At 31.3% G+C, this 19,086-nt stretch overlaps 2 protein-coding genes and 1 long non-coding RNA gene across 12 annotated transcripts in view; 1 reads left to right on the top strand and 2 right to left on the bottom strand.

Moving 5' to 3' along the window:
- Positions 1-4,309, top strand: part of tyn (trynity) — a 68,166-nt gene extending 63,857 nt beyond the window's left edge. For 7 of the 8 annotated variants that reach the window (XM_080150189.1, XM_080150188.1, XM_080150185.1 and 4 more), the window contains 6 exons: positions 128-242; positions 535-647; positions 1,044-1,159; positions 1,804-1,896; positions 2,761-2,836; positions 3,983-4,309. In XM_080150189.1, the coding sequence (XP_080006315.1) occupies positions 128-242; positions 535-647; positions 1,044-1,159; positions 1,804-1,896; positions 2,761-2,836; positions 3,983-4,043 (574 nt within the window). In that variant the 3' untranslated portion in view covers positions 4,044-4,309. Of the gene's footprint in view, positions 1-127; positions 243-534; positions 648-1,043; positions 1,160-1,803; positions 1,897-2,760; positions 2,837-3,982 lie in introns of those variants that run through there. The other variant, XR_013875572.1, reaches the window with a different exon arrangement.
- A 5,174-nt stretch (positions 4,310-9,483) lies between these two features.
- On the bottom strand, positions 9,484-10,502 carry LOC145307111 (uncharacterized). The gene is made up of 2 exons (XR_013875302.1): positions 10,293-10,502; positions 9,484-9,798 (listed from the first exon to the last, which is right to left on the bottom strand). It is a non-coding gene; the product is annotated as an uncharacterized LOC145307111 (long non-coding RNA).
- On the bottom strand, positions 10,497-19,040 carry LOC145307110 (uncharacterized). Of its 3 annotated transcripts, XM_080149443.1 has the most exons (12): positions 18,800-19,040; positions 18,521-18,598; positions 18,362-18,432; positions 18,156-18,228; positions 17,696-17,749; positions 16,599-16,643; positions 16,189-16,239; positions 16,054-16,089; positions 15,314-15,364; positions 14,534-14,584; positions 14,049-14,093; positions 10,695-11,273 (listed from the first exon to the last, which is right to left on the bottom strand). In XM_080149443.1, exons 1-12 carry the CDS (start codon positions 18,995-18,997, stop codon positions 10,863-10,865), a joined length of 1,164 nt encoding a protein of 387 aa, XP_080005569.1. In that variant the 5' UTR covers positions 18,998-19,040; the 3' UTR covers positions 10,695-10,862. The 3 variants fall into 3 exon arrangements, with proteins under 3 accessions (XP_080005570.1, XP_080005569.1, XP_080005571.1); XM_080149444.1 differs by lacking the exon at positions 17,696-17,749 and having other exon boundaries at positions 10,497-11,273; XM_080149445.1 differs by lacking the exons at positions 16,599-16,643; positions 17,696-17,749.
- Positions 19,041-19,086: the final 46 nt, after the last annotated feature.

Below are 19,086 nucleotides of genomic sequence, written 5' to 3'. Positions count from 1 at the left end.
GCAAAACAATAACATATCTGTAAAAACATGATTATTATTTATCATTATCTAGATGACACCTTGTAATAATTGATACACTATGATAGAAGTTAAAATACATTTAGTGATCATACTTTTTTGTTTGAAGATTCACCCCAGATGGCTCAGCCTTGCAGAGTACCTATGAAGCTTTTAGATTTACAGAATCCTATGGAGTCATCTTCCAGTGCAATGTCAAGTACTGCCTGGGACCCTGTGAACCGGTAAGCTAAGAAATTGTCTAGACCTTATGAACTGGTAAGTAAAGTATTGTCAGTCTAGTAATTCAAGTGGATGTCTAGGATTCTCAACTATAACATCAAGTGTTGTCTTTTCAACTGTCCAACTCTTTAGATTTGCTCCCTGCTAAACCAATAAGAATAGGATTATACAGGGAGTTTAACTGATGGTTCTGTTATTGCTTTAAGTTAGGGTGAAATTCAAGAAAAAAAAGATTCAACTGTTAATTGGTTAGGTTGAACAACACTCTAAGCCAATGCAATTTAACTTTTACAGGCTGTTTGTACCTATGGAAGAGAGAACTTTGAGTCCTGGGGACGTAAGAAGCGTGAGGCCTCCATGATGGACAGAATGACCAGAACAGGACGTGCCATTAGTGGTGCTTCCAGGTAGGAACCAAAAACAGCCAATAGGAGTTCTTCTATTTATCAGCTGACTAATGATTCTAAGCAAATTAATAATAGTTTAATAGCCAATAGGAACTCTTTATTCATATCACATGATCAAACAACAACCAATAGGAACACTTTATTTAAACAAGATCAATCAGCTGACAATGCTATGCGCCTAAGTAAGGAGATGATTGTTTTCATAGCCAATAGAAATTCATTATTCATATCAAGTGATCAAACACCAGCAAATAGTAACTCTTTATTTATATCACATGATCAAACAACAGACAATAGTAACTCTTTATTTATATCACATGATCAAACAACAGCCAATAGTAACTCTTTATTTATATCACGTGATCAAACAACAGACAATGGGAACCCTTTATTTAGGCAAGAACAATCAGCTGACAATGCTATGAGTCTGAGTAAGGAGATAATAGTTCTTGACTATGGAGATGAAACCAACAATCCTTATGATGAAGCAGAAGCACCCAGCAATGGAAATTGTAAGTTTAATAATCTTTTTATGACCCATTGAAAAAAAGGCATCTAGTGTTTTTATTTATCAATCTATCTATCTATCTTTCTATCTATCTATCTGTGTATCTGTCTGTCTGTATGTCTATCTATCTATCTATCTATCTATCTATCTATCTATCTATCTATCTATCTATCTATCTATCTATCTATCTATCTATCTATCTATCTATCTATCTATCTATCTATCTATCTATCTATCTATCTATCTATCTATCTATCTATCTATCTATCTATCTATCTATCTATCTATCTATCTATCTATCTATCTATCTATCTATCTATCTATCTATCTATCTATCTATCTATCTATCTATCTATCTATCTATCTATCTATCTATCTATCTATCTATCTATCTATCTATCTATCTATCTATCTATCTATCTATCTATCTATCTATCTATCTATCTATCTATCTATCTATCTATCTATCTATCTATCTATCTATCTATCTATCTATCTATCTATCTATCTATCTATCTATCTATCTATCTATCTATCTATCTATCTATCTATCTATCTATCTATCTATCTATCTATCTATCTATCTATCTATCTATCTATCTATCTATCTATCTATCTATCTATCTATCTATCTATCTATCTATCTAGTGACAGACTACAAGGTGCAGGCAGTGAACTGGAAGCTGGAGGAAATTTTCTCCTCAAGTACAGCTGATGATACCTGCCCCTCCAAGACTGCTGGTAATATTTATATTCTCAGGGATATTAAGGGATAAGACAATAGACGATAAATTTATGCCAATAGACATTAAACAAAATTGCCCCTTTGGTAGAAAAAAAATTATTTAAAAGTATGAAAAATACTCTAATTTTGAACCAACTAATAAAATTTTGATTAAAAGTACCCAACAATAAGTAAGAGAAGGTGCTTATAAAACTTTGGGTACAATTTGTATAATTTATACTTCAATATCCCCATCTATATTTGTAATAACTTTTACTACACAACAAAAACAATATCAAATTTTGCATATTACTGAACAGTGTTGAGACCTTTTTAAGTATAGCTTTGAAACCAGATTAGAACTGGTTGTGAGCCATATTGAAAATTCATGTATTACAGACAATTTTCTACAAATACTAAAATGAAAGATCACAAAATTATAAAATTTGGCCCCTCTTGGATAACAAAACTGGGTTTAATCTTATAATTTTTCATTTTGATATATGCGGAATGTTTTTTTTAAATTTACATGTTGTGCCAAAAGTCACCTAGAATCCTGGAGCAAAAAGCAAAATTGGGATTTAAATCCGGTGTACTTGATCCTGGGATTAGAGTAAAACATTAGAGGGGAAAGGGGATAAATAACTGTATGTTCACATCCCAAGGACCTTGTGCCGACCTTCAATTAAGTATTTGAAAATCAACCAATACTGTCGGGAATATCAAATCAGCCAGGTAGCAAATAACAATTTGCTAGCAGACAAAAAAGGTATTTGGAAAAGGGGAGCAGGTAGTTATCTGTAAATACATCTATACTATAGATCTGATATTTTTGAAAGGTAAAATATTATTGTTTATTAATGTTCTGTGTATCTATCTAGTGCTCTCCCTGGCAGTCATCTGTGCTCTCCTCATTGTCATCTACATCTGCACAATATTCTATGTTTTCATGAAGAGGTAATTTTATTTCCATCCAGTATAGCTTCTAAACCGGTTAGAACCGGTTTAGTCAGCCATATTGAAAAATTATCAGTACACCTAAAGACAATTTTCCACGAATAATTAAATAAAATTATAAAATTAAAACCAGAGCCAACATCTTATAATTTTTCATTTTGATATCCGCGGAAAGCTGTCTATGATAAGATATAATAAATATACAATTGAGGTGATATACTTTAATTAATTGAAGAAAGAAATCTTAATAATTCTTAAACAAAAATGACAACACCCTTAAAAGCAAAGCTAAAAAATCAGACATTTGGACAAACAAATATTGATATTAAATTTTATTTTTATGATTAATTGTCCTAAGAATCTAACCATTTTTCCTAGAATCAGAATAGTTGCTACTTCTATAAAGATATTTGTAATGTATTCAACTATTTGTTTTTCTTGAATTGGAAGTAATTTGGGGTCCCTCAAGGTTCAATTTCTTTTGCTAGGTGTGTCATATTTTTTCTCGTATTCATTTAAATCCGGTGGAAAGGAACCGGTTCTCATTCATACGAAAAAACTATGTTTAGCATCGTATTATATCCATCTTTCTGCGAATATAAAAATGTACAATCATAAGATTAAGACCAGTTTTTTTAGCCGGTGCCTTCGGCACCTCGGGGCTATCTTATAATTATACATTCTATATCCGCGGAATGCCGTTTATAATACGATGCGAGAAATAACTATTCTCATGTTCATTCGAACCCCATTAATATCGGATATATTAGAGCCGGTTCTCAACCATACAAAAAAAATGTGTCTTGCATCGTATTTTATCCAGTTTTCCGCGGATATAATAAGATTAACACAAGTTTTTTTAAGCCTGTGCCTTCGGCATCTCGGGGCTAAAAGAAATGGTTTTAATCTTATAATTGTACATTTTAAATTCGTTGAAAGCTGTCTATAATACGATTAACACAAGTTTTTTTAAGCCTGTGCCTTCGGCATCTCGGGGCTAAAAGAAATGGTTTTAATCTTATAATTGTACATTTTAAATTCGTTGAAAGCTGTCTATAATACGATGCTAGAAATACCTATTACTTCTGGTGACAAGTTTAATTTTGGTGTTCTCCAGGGTTCAACTCTAGTTACAATTTATTTTAGAATGATCAGAACACAGCAGAAGGAGAGATCTGTGAGAGACCCAGGAATTTTCAGGGGATAAATCCTTTGGTCTTCTTTTCACATCTTCATTTGTAGCACATATCTGCTTAGATATTAAAAACAATATTGCTTCATGGTCATTTTTAGCCAATAAAAACTCTTTGTTGGTATATTAAGTAACCATTTTAAACCAACAGAAGGAGTGTATTTTAATATTATATTTAATCATGATACATAAATATATTGTGGTGTAGTAGGTTTCAGCCAATAGGAGCTCTTTAAGATTATCAGTAGCCAATAAGAATACTTTTCTTATATTCAAACTTTGTTCCAACCAATGTAATCTCATTATTTAAGTATATTGATCGATTCATGCCAATAGGAACGGTTATGTATTCAACATTTGTATTAAACCATACAGTACATGTGTATTCAGCACGGATCAGAACCGGTTTTGATCCAGTGGAAACAAATCTGATTCTGAGCACTGTGTTAGAATTATCATTTTACTGAGAATTTGAAAATCTGTGATTAAAAAACTTTGTATTAAATTATTCTGATGTATTTTAATTTATAAATGTATTGTAATGAAAGAAAATTAAAATCTCCATTTATTGAGCTGGCTTTAATCACTTGAGCTAGCTTTCTGTGGATTTTTTGTTGATGCCAAACATAAAAGATTGAAACATAGAAAGTAGTTAGAATCTTTCTAAGCAAAGAAAAGCCTTTTTTTAAATTCAAATTTGAAATCTGTCTTATTTTCATATTATTTTTTCTTTTTGTCCATATTAAAGCTTATTTAAATTAGTAAAATATGCTTTTAGAAGCTAAAATAATGCAATTAATGCAAAAATAATTGCTTAAAAGTAGATTAATTTGTTATGTGTGTAGAATCTCTTCTTAAGAGATGGGTTTTGAAAAAATAATTTGAAGAATGATGCTATCCAGATTTTCTAATTTATTTTTTCAGAACCCACCCTCTGATATAGCTTCAGTTATTTTGAATCTCATTATTGAATCTCCCAAAATTTTATATAGTCTTTTAGTTTATGCTGTAGTGCTTTTTTTTTAGCCTAGATGGGGATTGGAGTTGAGGGGGGGGGGGGTATAAAGTTTGTGTGTTATATAATAATATATAGCAAGCAAATGTTATGCCGCAAAATCCTATGATTTTGTTGTCGAAATTGTTTTTTAAAGGGGGGGGGGGGGGAATTCGAAATTTGTTAAAATGTGAACATTTTGTACCCCCCCCCCTCCATAAAATTATTTTTTTTTTGTAAAAACTTTGTCTTCCTAAATAAATCATAAATCATAAGTAGATAAAATCAGTGCAGCTCTTTATAGTGTGGAAGGAGGGTGTAGTAACCCTCCACCACCCATCCTCTAAGTATAATTAGGGTGTGGAGGGGCGTAGTAACCCTCCACCACCCATCCTCTAATTATAGTTAGGGTGTGGAGGGGCGTAGTAACCCTCCACTACCCATCCTCTAATTATACAATATAGTGAACCCAATTGTTTTGTAAATGGTTGTCTTCCATGACCTCTGTCAAAATTTATGTAGTTATTTTGTCATTAGAATATCATAATATCCTTTAATGTCATCTGTAAACTTTTTTATGGATATACAATAGAATATACACTGGTCTCCCAAAAGGTGTTTTTCAGATTTGGGATACCACCACCAAAAAACTAAAATGTACAATAAGTTAGACAATATAGTAGTAAAAATAGTGAAATTACATTTTCCCGCATTTTTTCTCAAGAAGGTACGATCCATATTTCTGTTTTGTGTTTAAATTTCTAAAATGCCAATAGATCATAGTACTGGCCTAATCAAAAGCAAAACCTGAAGTATTTTTTGCTTTTGATCTGAAAAACATCATTTGGCGACCAGTGAATAGTTTAAAATGTGGTTTTATGACAATATTATAAAAATACTAACAATTTTGACAGAAAATATAAAACCAAAAAAATGGATTTTTTTCATTTCTTCCATAATTAATAATATTAAACTAATGCTCATCAAAATTTTGAAGAAAAATAAGATTTCTTTAATTTTTTAATCGACCAAACAACTCCCAATTATATTAAATACCATTGTGGAAAGGTGTATATTTTTTATAGTTTTTCTTTAAAATCTTGATTTGTATTAGTACAAAATACACTTTGTTATTGTATATTAGATCTAGTTTAATTGTTAGTTAATTATATTTTTGTAAAATAAATATAAAATACAAATTATTTTTTTCTAATTTTTTGTGTGATTAGCCATAGTTTCTTAGGGTTTTGGACCTAAGACTAAGAGTATGTTGAGACACTTTTCTCAAATTAATTGCTTCAAAAATAAGGGACACCCGCGACCGTGGCTCAACACGTAGCGCATCTGCCCGTCGTCGGGAAGGTGATAGGTTCGAATCTCGGGCCGACACCGCATCTTAACTAAAGACGTTAAAAATGGTTCCTACTGCTGCTATGTCAGATGCGCGACATAGTTAGAGTAGGGGGAATGCCTTGGCCCAAAACAGGCGCAACTCGTTACCATGCACAGTTGGGACTTCTCAGACAAAGGTCGTGCATCACAGAGAGTTGGTTGTCTGTTGGATGTTACTTAGCCTAATATCCTTGGGTGTTTGGACAGAAAAGGGTGCGTGACAGTCATCCTTAGTTCTCCTGGATTGCTGGACCAGGACCTAGACAGTACACCAAGTCGAAAAGGTCCTGTACTGTAATCCCGCCCGTACGAGGAAATCTAGGAAAGGGACACTTAAAGATGTGTGGTCATAATTTCTCCTGGGAGGGTGTAGTTATCGGAGTGGATACAAAACGGCGAAAAACATAACGGCAAATGTTACAAAACGGCGAAATTACAAAACAGCGAATGTCACAAAACGGCGAAACAACAGCGAAAAATAATATACCATAAATAGGACCTACTGAAAAAAATACACATAGGGGCTTCTAGAGGCCTCTAGGGGCATAGCCGCTAGTGCATCAATTATTTAACAGCCAAAACTGTTTTACTTCATTTGATCTTTTTGTGTAAGACAAAACACCTAAATTCAGATTGAATGAATTGTTGGAATATACGGAGGCAGGGATGACAATGGATAGGACAATAAAAGATTACCCCAATAAGGATAAAAAAATGGCCACTTCTGTACATTTAGATTATTTGTGGAAAGATTTGAATGTCTTAGTATGTACCAACCAATATTGATTTAATAAAAGTCATTTTTCAAGCAGACTATAACTGACAAAGACTTAACTACATTAACTTTTGTGTCACTTTTGAGAAAGACGATTCTTGTGACGTCATATACATTTTGGAAAAGAAAAAGAGAAGGGGGGAAGAAAATCTTCTCAAAAGAGATGGGAGAAAAGGGAATCGTCTTCCTCAAAAGTGACACAAAAGTTATGTAGTTTAGTCTTTCTCACAATAATTGACAAGCAGTAATATTTATAGTCCAATAACCCCTCCTTCCCTGTATAAAGTTAAAAGTTTGAAATAAAATGAAAAGTGAGGTAGGAAATTTATTCAAAACAAATTAAACTTGTTTTTTTTTAAAACCAAAAATGACAACATCAATAAAAAAAAACTCTCTTTGCTGTACATTATGGACAATTGAGCAACAAATCTTAGTATTTTTATAATGGCTTTTTAAAGCGAGGCTTTTCTATAATTAGGGTTCGTCCGTCCGTCCGTCCGTACTTCCGTAAAGGATATTTTTTTTCGGTAATTTAGGCATGTTATAAAATTGTCCTATCGATATCAAACTTTGCATGGTGATTCCTGTAGAAGTTAGGTACGAGTTAGAAAGCGTAGCAACTCTATAATCATTACCAGAATGTCCGTTCGTCCATTCTAAACATGTTGATTTTTTTTTACATTTTTAACAACAAATTTGTATGTGACCTAATTATCCGATTGGTCTGATTTTTGGTATATTGATTCATGGGACAACAAAGTACAGTATTATAAGCGAAGCAACTCTATAATCAAGTCCTAAAAATGTAAGTATGTCCATAAACATTATCCTGTATCATTCAGTTTTTCAACAAATTTACTTACAATTTTGCTTTGACTCTTTTACATTTACATTCTGATTATTCAGTTCTGACATTATACAAGTGTTAATGTCCGCTTGTCCTACAGTTTCAGAGCTTCGATTTTATGGATGTTGTCATCCTTGTTATAGATTATTTTGGTTAGGTTAGGTTATATTGGGTTTGGTGATTGCCCCGCAGGGTTAGGCAATTGGCCCCGTAGCTTTAGAGCCCCCCGCAGGGGCTAGAAATAGGAAAAAAGCTACTGTGAAAATACGAAGAATCGCTCCTTAAGAGGCGTTGCCACGAACGGGACTTTACCCCAAATCTGATAACAGACAGGATCCCAATTGTTTTGCCTTGTATAATGGCATCTTTAATTTGTAGTATGGAGTTTTTAAATTTTGAGTCTACATATTTTTTTCAAGTTGTAGACCTTATTAATTTCCAGGTTATAGAAATTATTGATATAATTATATAATTGATATAGAAAAAGCGTAGCACATCCGCTAGTAGCATATAATGATTTAGGCTCGCCAATAACATCTTAAGGATCTATATATGAAGGAGAAGCAAGGGGGCAAATATTTACCATCTAAGCTCATAAAAAAATAACAGAAAGCCATTCTAGGATCTTTGTAAGGCTTTCCTAAAATGCATAGCTCTATCAGTTCAGTGGTTTATGAGATCGTGACGGATAAACAAAAATTACACTTTTTACATATACTATGATTATGTCTTCTTTTTTAAGGGTTTAGAGGGAAAATATGCGGCTTATACAACACCCTCTGATGCTTGGACCTTCTGCATAAACCACTGAACCGATAGAGCTATGCATTTTAGGAAAGCCTTACAAAGATCCTAGAATGGCTTTCTGTTATTTTTTTTTAGGAGCTTAGATGGTAAATATTTGCCCCCTTGCTTCTCCTTCATATATAGATCCCCAAGATGTTAATGGCGAGCATAAATCATTATATGCTACTAGCGGATGTGCTACGCTTTTTCTATATCAATCAATTTTTTTGTTTTTTTTTCTCTAAAGAAATTTTTGCTAAAAAAAGTTGAAAATGAAAAAAATAAATTTGCAAACTGTTGAAAATTGACAGGGTTGGCTTAGCATCTTTAGGGACAGTGAATTTTGATTAATTGGTTTAGAAAGTTGAGTGTTCAAACGTTTTAAGCACTAATTTTAGTAGTTTGGTACCATTTAAAAAGCGTAGCAACTCTATAATTATTATCAGAATGTCCGTACGTACATTTCAAATATGTTGATTTTCAACTTTTTTAACAGCGTATTTTTATGTGATTTAATTACTCAATTGATCTGATTTTTGGAATAGGACGACAAAGTACAATGTTATAACCAAAGCATCTCATTAATCAAGTTATAAAAATGTTATTATGTCCTTATCAATTATCCTGTATTTAAGCAGTTTTTCAACAAATTTACTCTAGATTTTGTTTCGACTTTCATACATTTATTCTGATATTTCAAGTTTGACACTATTATAATTATAACTACATATGGAGCCGAACGCTGTGGCTAGGCAGGCAGGCCGAGCGCCGCGGCCAGAGTTCATAGTTCTGTCGGGGGGAGGGGGGGGGGACATAAAAATTTTCAAAGTTGAAAAAAATATTTCTGAAAGGAAACAAAAACATATTATTAAATTTTATTTACAAAATACATTTTAATTTTGGGAAGAACTTGTTACCATTCTACATGAAAGAAGGCAAGGCATATCTCTCATGAATTCCTGTGCTAGCATATCTCCTTAAATAATAATCATTATTGATACAGAAAGGAAGGTTGAAACCATTTTCATATTTCTACTTTTATAGAAATGGCTGCAACCTCTTAACGGTGATAGAATAGCTACAGTAGTAGATAATAAATAAAACTTATTGGGTATAGTACCTTTCATGGCAACGCACCTTAAGGGGCGATTCTTCGTTTTTTTTCACAGTAGCTTTCCTCCTATTTCTAGCACCTGCGAGGGGGTCTAATTACCTAACCCTGTGGGGCATTCATCTAACCCAATATAACGTAACCTAACCTAAAATAACCTATAAAAAGCCATTTTAAGAATACGATGAATCGCCCCTTAAGGGGCGTTGCCACGAAAGGGACTATACCCAACTTATTTAGTAAACAAATAGAGATTTATATTTTTCATTAAAAAAATATTAACCAATTTTTGGTCGCCTGTGGCAGACTTTAAGACACACCATAATTATAGAGAAACTGTGCTATTAATAATGACATACCTGTTGTTTAAAACATCTCCAACACATTCTTCATAACAAAGTCTATGCCTCGTTTACTTTATTATTAACTATATAGAGGCTCCGCCCCCTAGAAGCCTCTAGGGGCATTTAAGGAGAATGGGATGGAAGAAGCTTCAATTTGAAGGAGAACCATATCGGTACAGCGGTTAGTCATCTCATTTTCAGATATTTTATATTTCACACCTATCTGAAATAAATATACATAGTTATTTCAGAGTTTTATGATTCATAGATTTAATATTAATAGGATAAGAATAATTATTACATAAAATAAAAAATTACCAAATAAAACAATTTCCATTTTAATTTAAAAATTAACTTACAATTTCAAGTCATTGTATAAAATGTAAGGATTTGGTAATTTTTTAAACAATACAATACATTATGATTATAAACGATGATTATATATTTTCTTACAATATACCTTTTAGCATATAATTGATGTTGTATCTTTACAAAGTACGGTAGGGGGACAGATAAAGATATAAAAAGATATTCTGTAATAAAAAGATATATTTTACAATCATATTAACATATCAAAAATATTATTTATACCTCCTTATTATTCCTCCACTGACCTTTCCTTACCCTACCATCAGAATACATGAAAAAACCCCTACCATGCCTATTATTATCCTTCCACTCTCCTGCATATCTATCACCATCTAACCAAAAGTAGTGTCCATTCCCAGTTCTCAAATCATCTTTCCACAGCCCTACATACATCTGCCCATCTGGCCAATTAAAGTAGCCTATTCCTGTCCTATTTCCATTATCCCACTGACCACTGTACATTCTTCCATCACTCCAAAGATAAACCCCATAACCATGCTTCTCACCATTCTCATGATTACCCACATACATAGTACCATCTGACCACTTATATGTGCCTAACCCGTGTTTCTTTCCATTTCTTGTCATTCCTGTATAAACTCCATTAGAATAGGTGATTGTTTCAACCTTAAATAGATAAATATTAAAAATGTACAGAGTGAGTCAAATAAAACTGAGTTTTCCTATTTTCAGAAACAACCAGAAGGAATACAGAAAAAATAATTATATGTCCTTGTTCTCTGTACAAAGGCACATCAAACTTGTAAAAGGTGTTTTTCATTATCTCTAAAAATGCGGCCTCTATGATAGGTGTATGGTGTCAAAAAATGACTTGTGTGAAAAATGTTGATCAAGAAAAATTGAAATAACTCATCTATTTTGTATAAAAAAATCTTAAAATTTCAATATTTATTTAGAAAAAGGTCAAAGAAAAGTACTTTAATGAGTTTTAAAGGTGAAATGTTTTTTGGCTCCTTACAAAAGCATTTTTAGAATACTGCAATTTGTCATTTTTTTCATATTTCTTGACTGTGATGCATGTGGTTTAAAAGAATTTTCTATAATAACGTAGCTTATGGTAAAAAGAAAAAAAAACCTTTTTATTTGACAAAAAAATCTCTTAAGATAAAAAAGTTATAAAGGTTTGAATTTTTAAGATAAAAATGCCTTTTAGAAGCCCTACCCTATTTAAATGAAGTTATTATGATGAATTATAACACACAAGTATAATTTGTCAAAGGGGGGCGGAGATTTTGGAGATTAAATCCGGTCATAGTCCAAATATAGAGGAAATTTGGGGGGAGGGGGGAGAAATTTAGGTAACAAGATGGAATTTTTCCGGTCATGAGCTGGTTTTCCGGTCATGGGCTGGTTTTCCGGTCATGGGGTGGTTAAATCTTAACAATAGTTTTTCATTTACCTTAGTTTTAATTATACCTTAAAGCTATCAAGTCATTACAATGGTTCGTGCGCAGTTTTCTCCTGAACAAAGGACTAAACTTATGCTTGACTATTCTAATTTAAGTGTGTTAAAAAAAAACTTTTGGCCAGAGCTTAACCAGCGGTATATGGAAGCATTTCCTATGTCTCGTCTGCCTACAAAGAACACAGTGAGAAATGTTATGAAAAAACAATTGTCAAAGTTTACAATGCACAATTGTAACAGTAAAGATTCTCCAGGCAACACTCATAGTGGCTGCACACGCACGGTTGTGACAGAGAGAAATAAGCGCAGGGTTAAAAGGATTATGGATAGAGATTCTGCAAAGAATTTAGGCCGTATTGGACAAGACCAATCACCAATCAACTCAGGCTGACGAAATAAACTTGGTATTAGTCAGACCAGCTGGCGTAGAATATCTGCCGAGTTGAAATATCATCCGTACAAGGCTGTCAGGCGCCAGAGACTATTGGATACAGATCTTCCCAGGCGAATCAACTTTTGTAACTTGGTTTCTAGACAAAGAGTGCGTGAAATGAAGAATATCCTATTTTCGGACGAGGCCTGTTTTGATTTGAAAGGTCATGTTAACTTACAGAATGTGCGAATGTATGCTGAAGTAGGGAAGGGGCGACCAGAAAACCTTGCACATGAAAATTTTGTGTCGGAGAAGCTGCTTGTTTTTTGTGGAATCAAAGTATCTGGCTTATTTGGTCTCAAATTTTACCGCAATGAGACAATGAATGCAGCTAAATATAAGTCACTTCTCCAATACCATGTGTTGCCTGAAGTCAGGGCAAATAATGGTGGCAACCTAGACAACCTTACCTGGACACAGGACGGGGCTCCATGCCACACAGAAAGAAGAAACATTGCTTATCTTCACCGCCAGTTTGATGGCCGACTGATAAGCAAGGGAGCTGAAAGAGAATGGCCACCAAGATCACCAGATTTAAATCCCTGTGACTTCTTTCTGTGGGGTTATTTAAAATCTCGGGTTTATTATCCTAAACCTAACAATTTGGATGAACTGCAGGCAGCTTTTCAACGTGAGGTTAGGCAGATGGATCCTGACATGTGTCGTAGAGCAGTTTTAGATATCAGAAAACGTGCAGATCTATGCTTAAATAATGATGGAAAGTGCTTTGAAACATAGTCTTTGATTACAACAAAACGTTTGATTTATAATGTGATAATTTAATTTAAATAAATTGTATTTATAAGATGTTAAATATTTACAATCTGTTGGATAAAAATTTTAATAATCAAAAAATATGTTTGTTTATCTTTTTAGAATGGTAGACATTTTTTATTATAAATAAATCTACCTAAAAAATACAAAATAATGGCCGAAAAAGTCATCACACACACTTTTTGAAATCTTTATGCTCTAAAAAGCGCCGTTGTTTTCAGAGATATTCAAAAACACCTTTTCTATGTTTAATGTATATTTTTATAGAGAACAAGAACCTATAATTGTTTTTTTCCATATTCCTATTGGTTGTATCAGAAAATTGGAAAACTCAGTTTTTTCTGACTCACCCTGTATTATTCTTACTGAAGAACCTCGTAAAAGTGTCGAACTATGACGTCAGAAAAAAATAACAATTAACCAATGAGAAGCCAGTATTCACTGTAAGTGACCAATGGTAAAATATATAGCGGTCTCTCATTGGTTAATTATTAATTTTTTCTGACGTCATAGTCAGACACTTTTACTGGGTTCCTTACTGAAACACTTCCTGTACCTTATCTAATTTTTTTTCTTCAAACTAGTAATTTTGATATCTTTAGCTTTACACTAAAAAGCTTTATATTTAATAACAGATTTCTAAAACAATTTTTCAACATAGAGAAGAATCATTTCCCCAATCATCAATATTGTTTCATAAAATTATACAGGAAAACTTCAAATGCTTATAGAACATACCACGTTTGTGTTGAAGTAAAATATATCTTACCTTATCCATAGCATCAATCTTTTCCTCCAATTTTCTCATTTTATCCTAAAGTAATAGATAGATATATATTTCAACATAAGCATACAAAATGATAATGATATTTCTTACACATATTTACATAATTTTATGCATAGTTGGTACTTTCATAACCTGGGTTGGCCGTTGCAAAAGCTGGAAGTACCAATAATAGATATTATATAGGACAGGAACCATAACAATATCTTATGTTGGTGAATAATTTAACCAAATCTTCCTTTTTTGATGTGCATTATATGATGGACCCTTTAATTGCTTGAACCTTGTCTAAAAGATCTATCTGTGCATAGTAATGAGTTGCGCTTGTTTCGGACCTTGGATGCTCCTACTATAACTATTTTATGTAACACGCCTGAGATATCAGATTTAGTGCAGCAATTAGCAAGATCATTTAAAATAAGCCAGACATAATAAACCTTATCAAGATTTAATAAATAAAACTGATTTACCTTGCCCAACTCTAGATCTTTCATCTTTCTATCAAGATTTCCGACAGTGCCCTAAAATAAGTTTATTTGTCATGAATTTTTGAAGATTTTTATGAAAATAATTAAAAGGTTATGTTTTAAAACCTATGATGACAGCATCCATTTCAAACAGTGTACAGGAAAAACTTTCAAGTATCATTTTGATACTGATTAATATCCGTAGATTAGAACCATGGTTCTCAGCCATACTGAAAAATTATGCGTAGCACTGTACTATATCCTTTTTATATGATTATAAAAATGTAAATAAGATTAAAACAAGATTTTTTAGCTCCATGCATCTCTTGGTTAAAAAACTGGATTTAATCTTATAATTGTATATTTTTATATCTGCAGAAAGCTATTAAATTAACTATTCACAATTAATTATAGAGAGCATAAAGGTGTCTTTTCCACAAAAAAACTCAGCCTTTTCTGCCGATTTTTACTGAAGGTAAAATATAAGTAAATTTTGCAGATTATAAAAACATGCATTTAATTGTTTTTTTCATTCTTAGCAAAATCAAATTTTTGTGAAACAGAAGACTATTTTCATAACATTTAAGCAAACTTTTAACATTAATTTTGCTTTAAACCAATAATTAGAAATTGAAGAAATAAGCATTATTTATATTGAAACATAAAATATAACAACAAAAAATATAATTTTTTTACTAATATTCTAATTACTTTATTTTGCAAATCTTCCGCCCTTTTTATTATACAATAAATATGACATCCTGTTACTTTGTAGGATAATACCTTAACTTGCTCCATGCTGTTCATCCTTTTCTCTAGAGTTCTGATTTTATCCTAAAAAAATAAAAATTGGATGCAATAAGTTCTTGTTAATAATCATAATAGTAAATATCTTGATCTGTTTTTATCCCTGGAGCTCTATTTATTTTTAGATCATTTCCCACTAAATGAGGTTAGCTTTGATTCTTTTAGTGGGGACCAACACTGTTGAGCATATACATTATACCTGCAGTGCTCTAACCATGTGTGGCTATATTACCTGAACTGAAAACCTGAAATTTGCAGCAGTAATTTACAAGATCTTTAACTGTAGACAAACATACTTTATATATTAGAGGCTTTGCAGCTATTTATGAAAAACTGGGGGAGTCAATAATTATTCAGTGCATTGTATTATAGACAGCATGGAAATAAAAATGAAAAATTATATTTTAAGATTAAAACCAGATTTATGATTTTAATCTTAAAAATTACTGTAATACATGATCTTGCATTATGGCTAAGAACGGGCAGGAAAAACTATTACAAACAGATTTCTGTAACAAACTACCAACAGTACAATTAATCTTTTTCCCAATCATCAGTATTGTTACTTAATAAATTATAAGCAAAGAGCTTACAAGTAAACATTTAAATGCAAATATTAAAAAAATAGATGTACAAAAACAGGGAGCAATAAATACTGACAAATGCTAAGCTTTCTATAACATTCCATGTTTGTTTTGAAATTAAAAATATCTTACTTTAATCATAGCATCAATCTTGTCCTCCATTTTATCCTAGAGTAAGAGTTTTAATTTTGTATTTTGTAAATGTAATGGACAAATTCTTGCAAATTCATATAATTTTTTAAAAATCTACTGTGAAGGTTATAATACCTTATATTGTTCCAAGTCAGTAATCTTGTTCTCTAGAGTTCTTATTTTATCCTAAAAAAAGCTTAATTATCATAGGTTTTGGCAATTAATTGTTTAATAATATTATCCATATTGGTAGAATTATTCTAACAGCCAATAACTTTGATGGAAAATTAAAGATTAAAGACTTTTATGTATTATACTATAAGTTCTTGTTAAAATAATCTTATTCTTTATTCATCTCAAGAGCTCTGATTAATAAGATGTTTTCCACAAAGAGCCTGTTTTTGTCACAATTACCCCCACTGATTTTTTAAACATAAATTAAAAATAAGGGAATTGGGAATTTTAACCTCCTTCCTTAACCACTATTGAGGTCCCTAACAATTTAAATCAATTGAGAGTTATATTAATGAGAAAAGAGGTATTACCTTGTCCTGAGCCATAACCTTTTTCATGTTTTCTAGAGTTCCAGACTAAAATTCACAATTTTAATAATGAATATAGAGAATGAATATAATTAAGTGGTTCTGTAAGACAATTCTTATTTATATTTCTTTCAAAATTTAGCCCCTTAAGTAATTTAAGAGATTTCTAAACAGTTGATTCTATTGTATAACATTAACTTCAATCTTTAGCAATACTTAAAATTTGAGTCAATATTGTTTATTTAAAATATATACAGATTGACCCTCAAAAAAGTATTTTTTAGCATCTACAGCCCTTATTTCTCGATGAATTATTAAAAAATGTATATGTCCCTGTTCTCTATAGATTTCCACATAAGTATATATAAAATATTTTTTTTACCTCCATTAACACCAGATATTTTTAGAGCTAAAGTTTTGAAAAAATGACTGAGAAAAAGAATTTTTTTTTGTTTCTCATAATTTTTGCAAGGTTATATTATGTTTTTCTGGCAACTGAATAATGATACACAAAGAAAAACAAGTTAACTAATCATTTCTTTTTTATTCCACCAAAAAATATCAATTTTTAATTGCCAAAAATACTACTGAATGAATTGATTATTAGCAAATTTTAGGTTATTTATTTACCCTCGTTTATGAAAAGGATTAATTATGACAGTTGCTCCTCCCCCTTTTCTGATATCTCAATCTTTTAATAGGGGGTTATTTAAGCTTTATAGACAAAAAGTCGTTTCATGTTAAAAGTTACTTTTTCCTCAGTCACTTTTTCAAAACTTTAGCTCTAAAAATCGCCGGTGTTAATGGAGGTAAAAATAATATTTTTATATCTACTTATGTGGAAATCTATAGAGAACAAGGACATATACATTTTTTAATAATTCATTGAGAAATAAGGGCTGCAGGTGCTAAAAAATACTTTTTCGAGGGTCAATCTGTATTAAAAATGGGCAATAAAATCTTTCTAATTGGAAATTTCTTTCTTGTTAATTATGATCTAAAGGTGTCCAACTGTATGTTGGTCCAAGGTCAACTGACACCTCTTCAAAACTAAAATTATGATAAATCTGTATTATTCTCAAAATTTAAGTAAAGATTACCTGGATTTGGATAACAATAGAACTGAAATTTTGCTTTACTTTCTCTAAATCATCCTGTAGATAAAATTAATGTTTATTACTAAGAGCTGAAATTCTACTCAAAATTAGAGTGTGATCTGTGATTGGCTGTATATATAAAATTTAAACATGAAAAATCTATTCAATGAAAGTCTTTGTATGAATATAGTAAACTGTAATAAGGTTAATTGTTTATGAAATACGTTATCTAAGATTTACTAAAGATGATAATAAGAGAAATTATCTTCATGAAACAAAACTGAGGAAATTTTTTATAATATAATTAAGTATTCATAAGTCAATGGATATAAAAAGAACAGTCACAGTGGCTATGCTAAGTAGACAGACAGACAAACCCAAAATATTAAATAGCAGTGCCAATACAAATAGAATTTTAATATTTTGATATTTATTTACTTTAATAATTATGCTTTTAACAAACCTGTAATTTGATGTTGCTTTTACATAAGTTGGCAAAAGCATAACAATCAGACAGCTGGTTGACAAAACGCACACTGAAGGGAAAAGAAACATGAAATATTTAAGCAAATTATGTTGGATTTTTTAATATAAACTAATTAGCATGAAGCTTGAATATTCAACTATTACAAATAAAACTTAAATTCAGATATATTTAGTTTAACTTACTACACAGGAATGCTATTAGAGATTTCATAACAATATTTTGGTATAGCTATGTATCTTGTAATGCATCTACCCTAAAATCAAAATAAATTTTAATTATGATCTTAAGATTGACCTTAAACATTAGTTTTATTAAAAACAGATTCAGCAAAGGTATTTAACCTGACAGTTGATTTCCTTTTCTTTTTCAATGTTGGTGTTGGGAATAAATTTAAAGAGTCTGCAGGTTGAAGATTCAAACTGAAAGTAAAAATATTTGCAAGAATAAGTATTAGCTCAAATCTCCTTAGAAATTGTGCAACATATGTTAAGTTAAAAAAGGTATATTCAACAGAAGGAATCATTATTTGTGTTTAAATCATTTTATAAATCAATGTCAACTTTTATCAGTTAACTTTAGTAAATAAAGCTGTATTCATTATTACATACATATATGATTACCTCATATGTCATTGCAATGCATTCATACATGTTCAAACACCTTTCATGACACTCTGTTTGCTCAATTTTGTGAAACTCTGGTCCAACAATACCATCACTGTGTTCAAATGTTTTGTCCAACAATTCAAGAAAACACTCTCCTTTCACTTCAGTTATTTTGAATGAGATCAGTACAATGAATGCAAAAATCATTCTCATACTTCTGAAACAAGGATTTTAATATGTTAATTTTGCCAAAAGAACAAAAGGAAACGATGATTAAACTACAATTGGTAGGGTAACATAAT

Source organism: Acartia tonsa, chromosome 15 (assembly GCF_053477335.1).
Source record: "Acartia tonsa isolate MP-2025a chromosome 15, ASM5347733v1, whole genome shotgun sequence".
Classification (NCBI taxonomy): Eukaryota; Metazoa; Arthropoda; class Copepoda; order Calanoida; family Acartiidae; genus Acartia; species Acartia tonsa.
The sequence above is the reverse complement of the archived record's forward strand: the minus strand, read 5'-3'. Positions and strand labels throughout refer to the sequence as shown.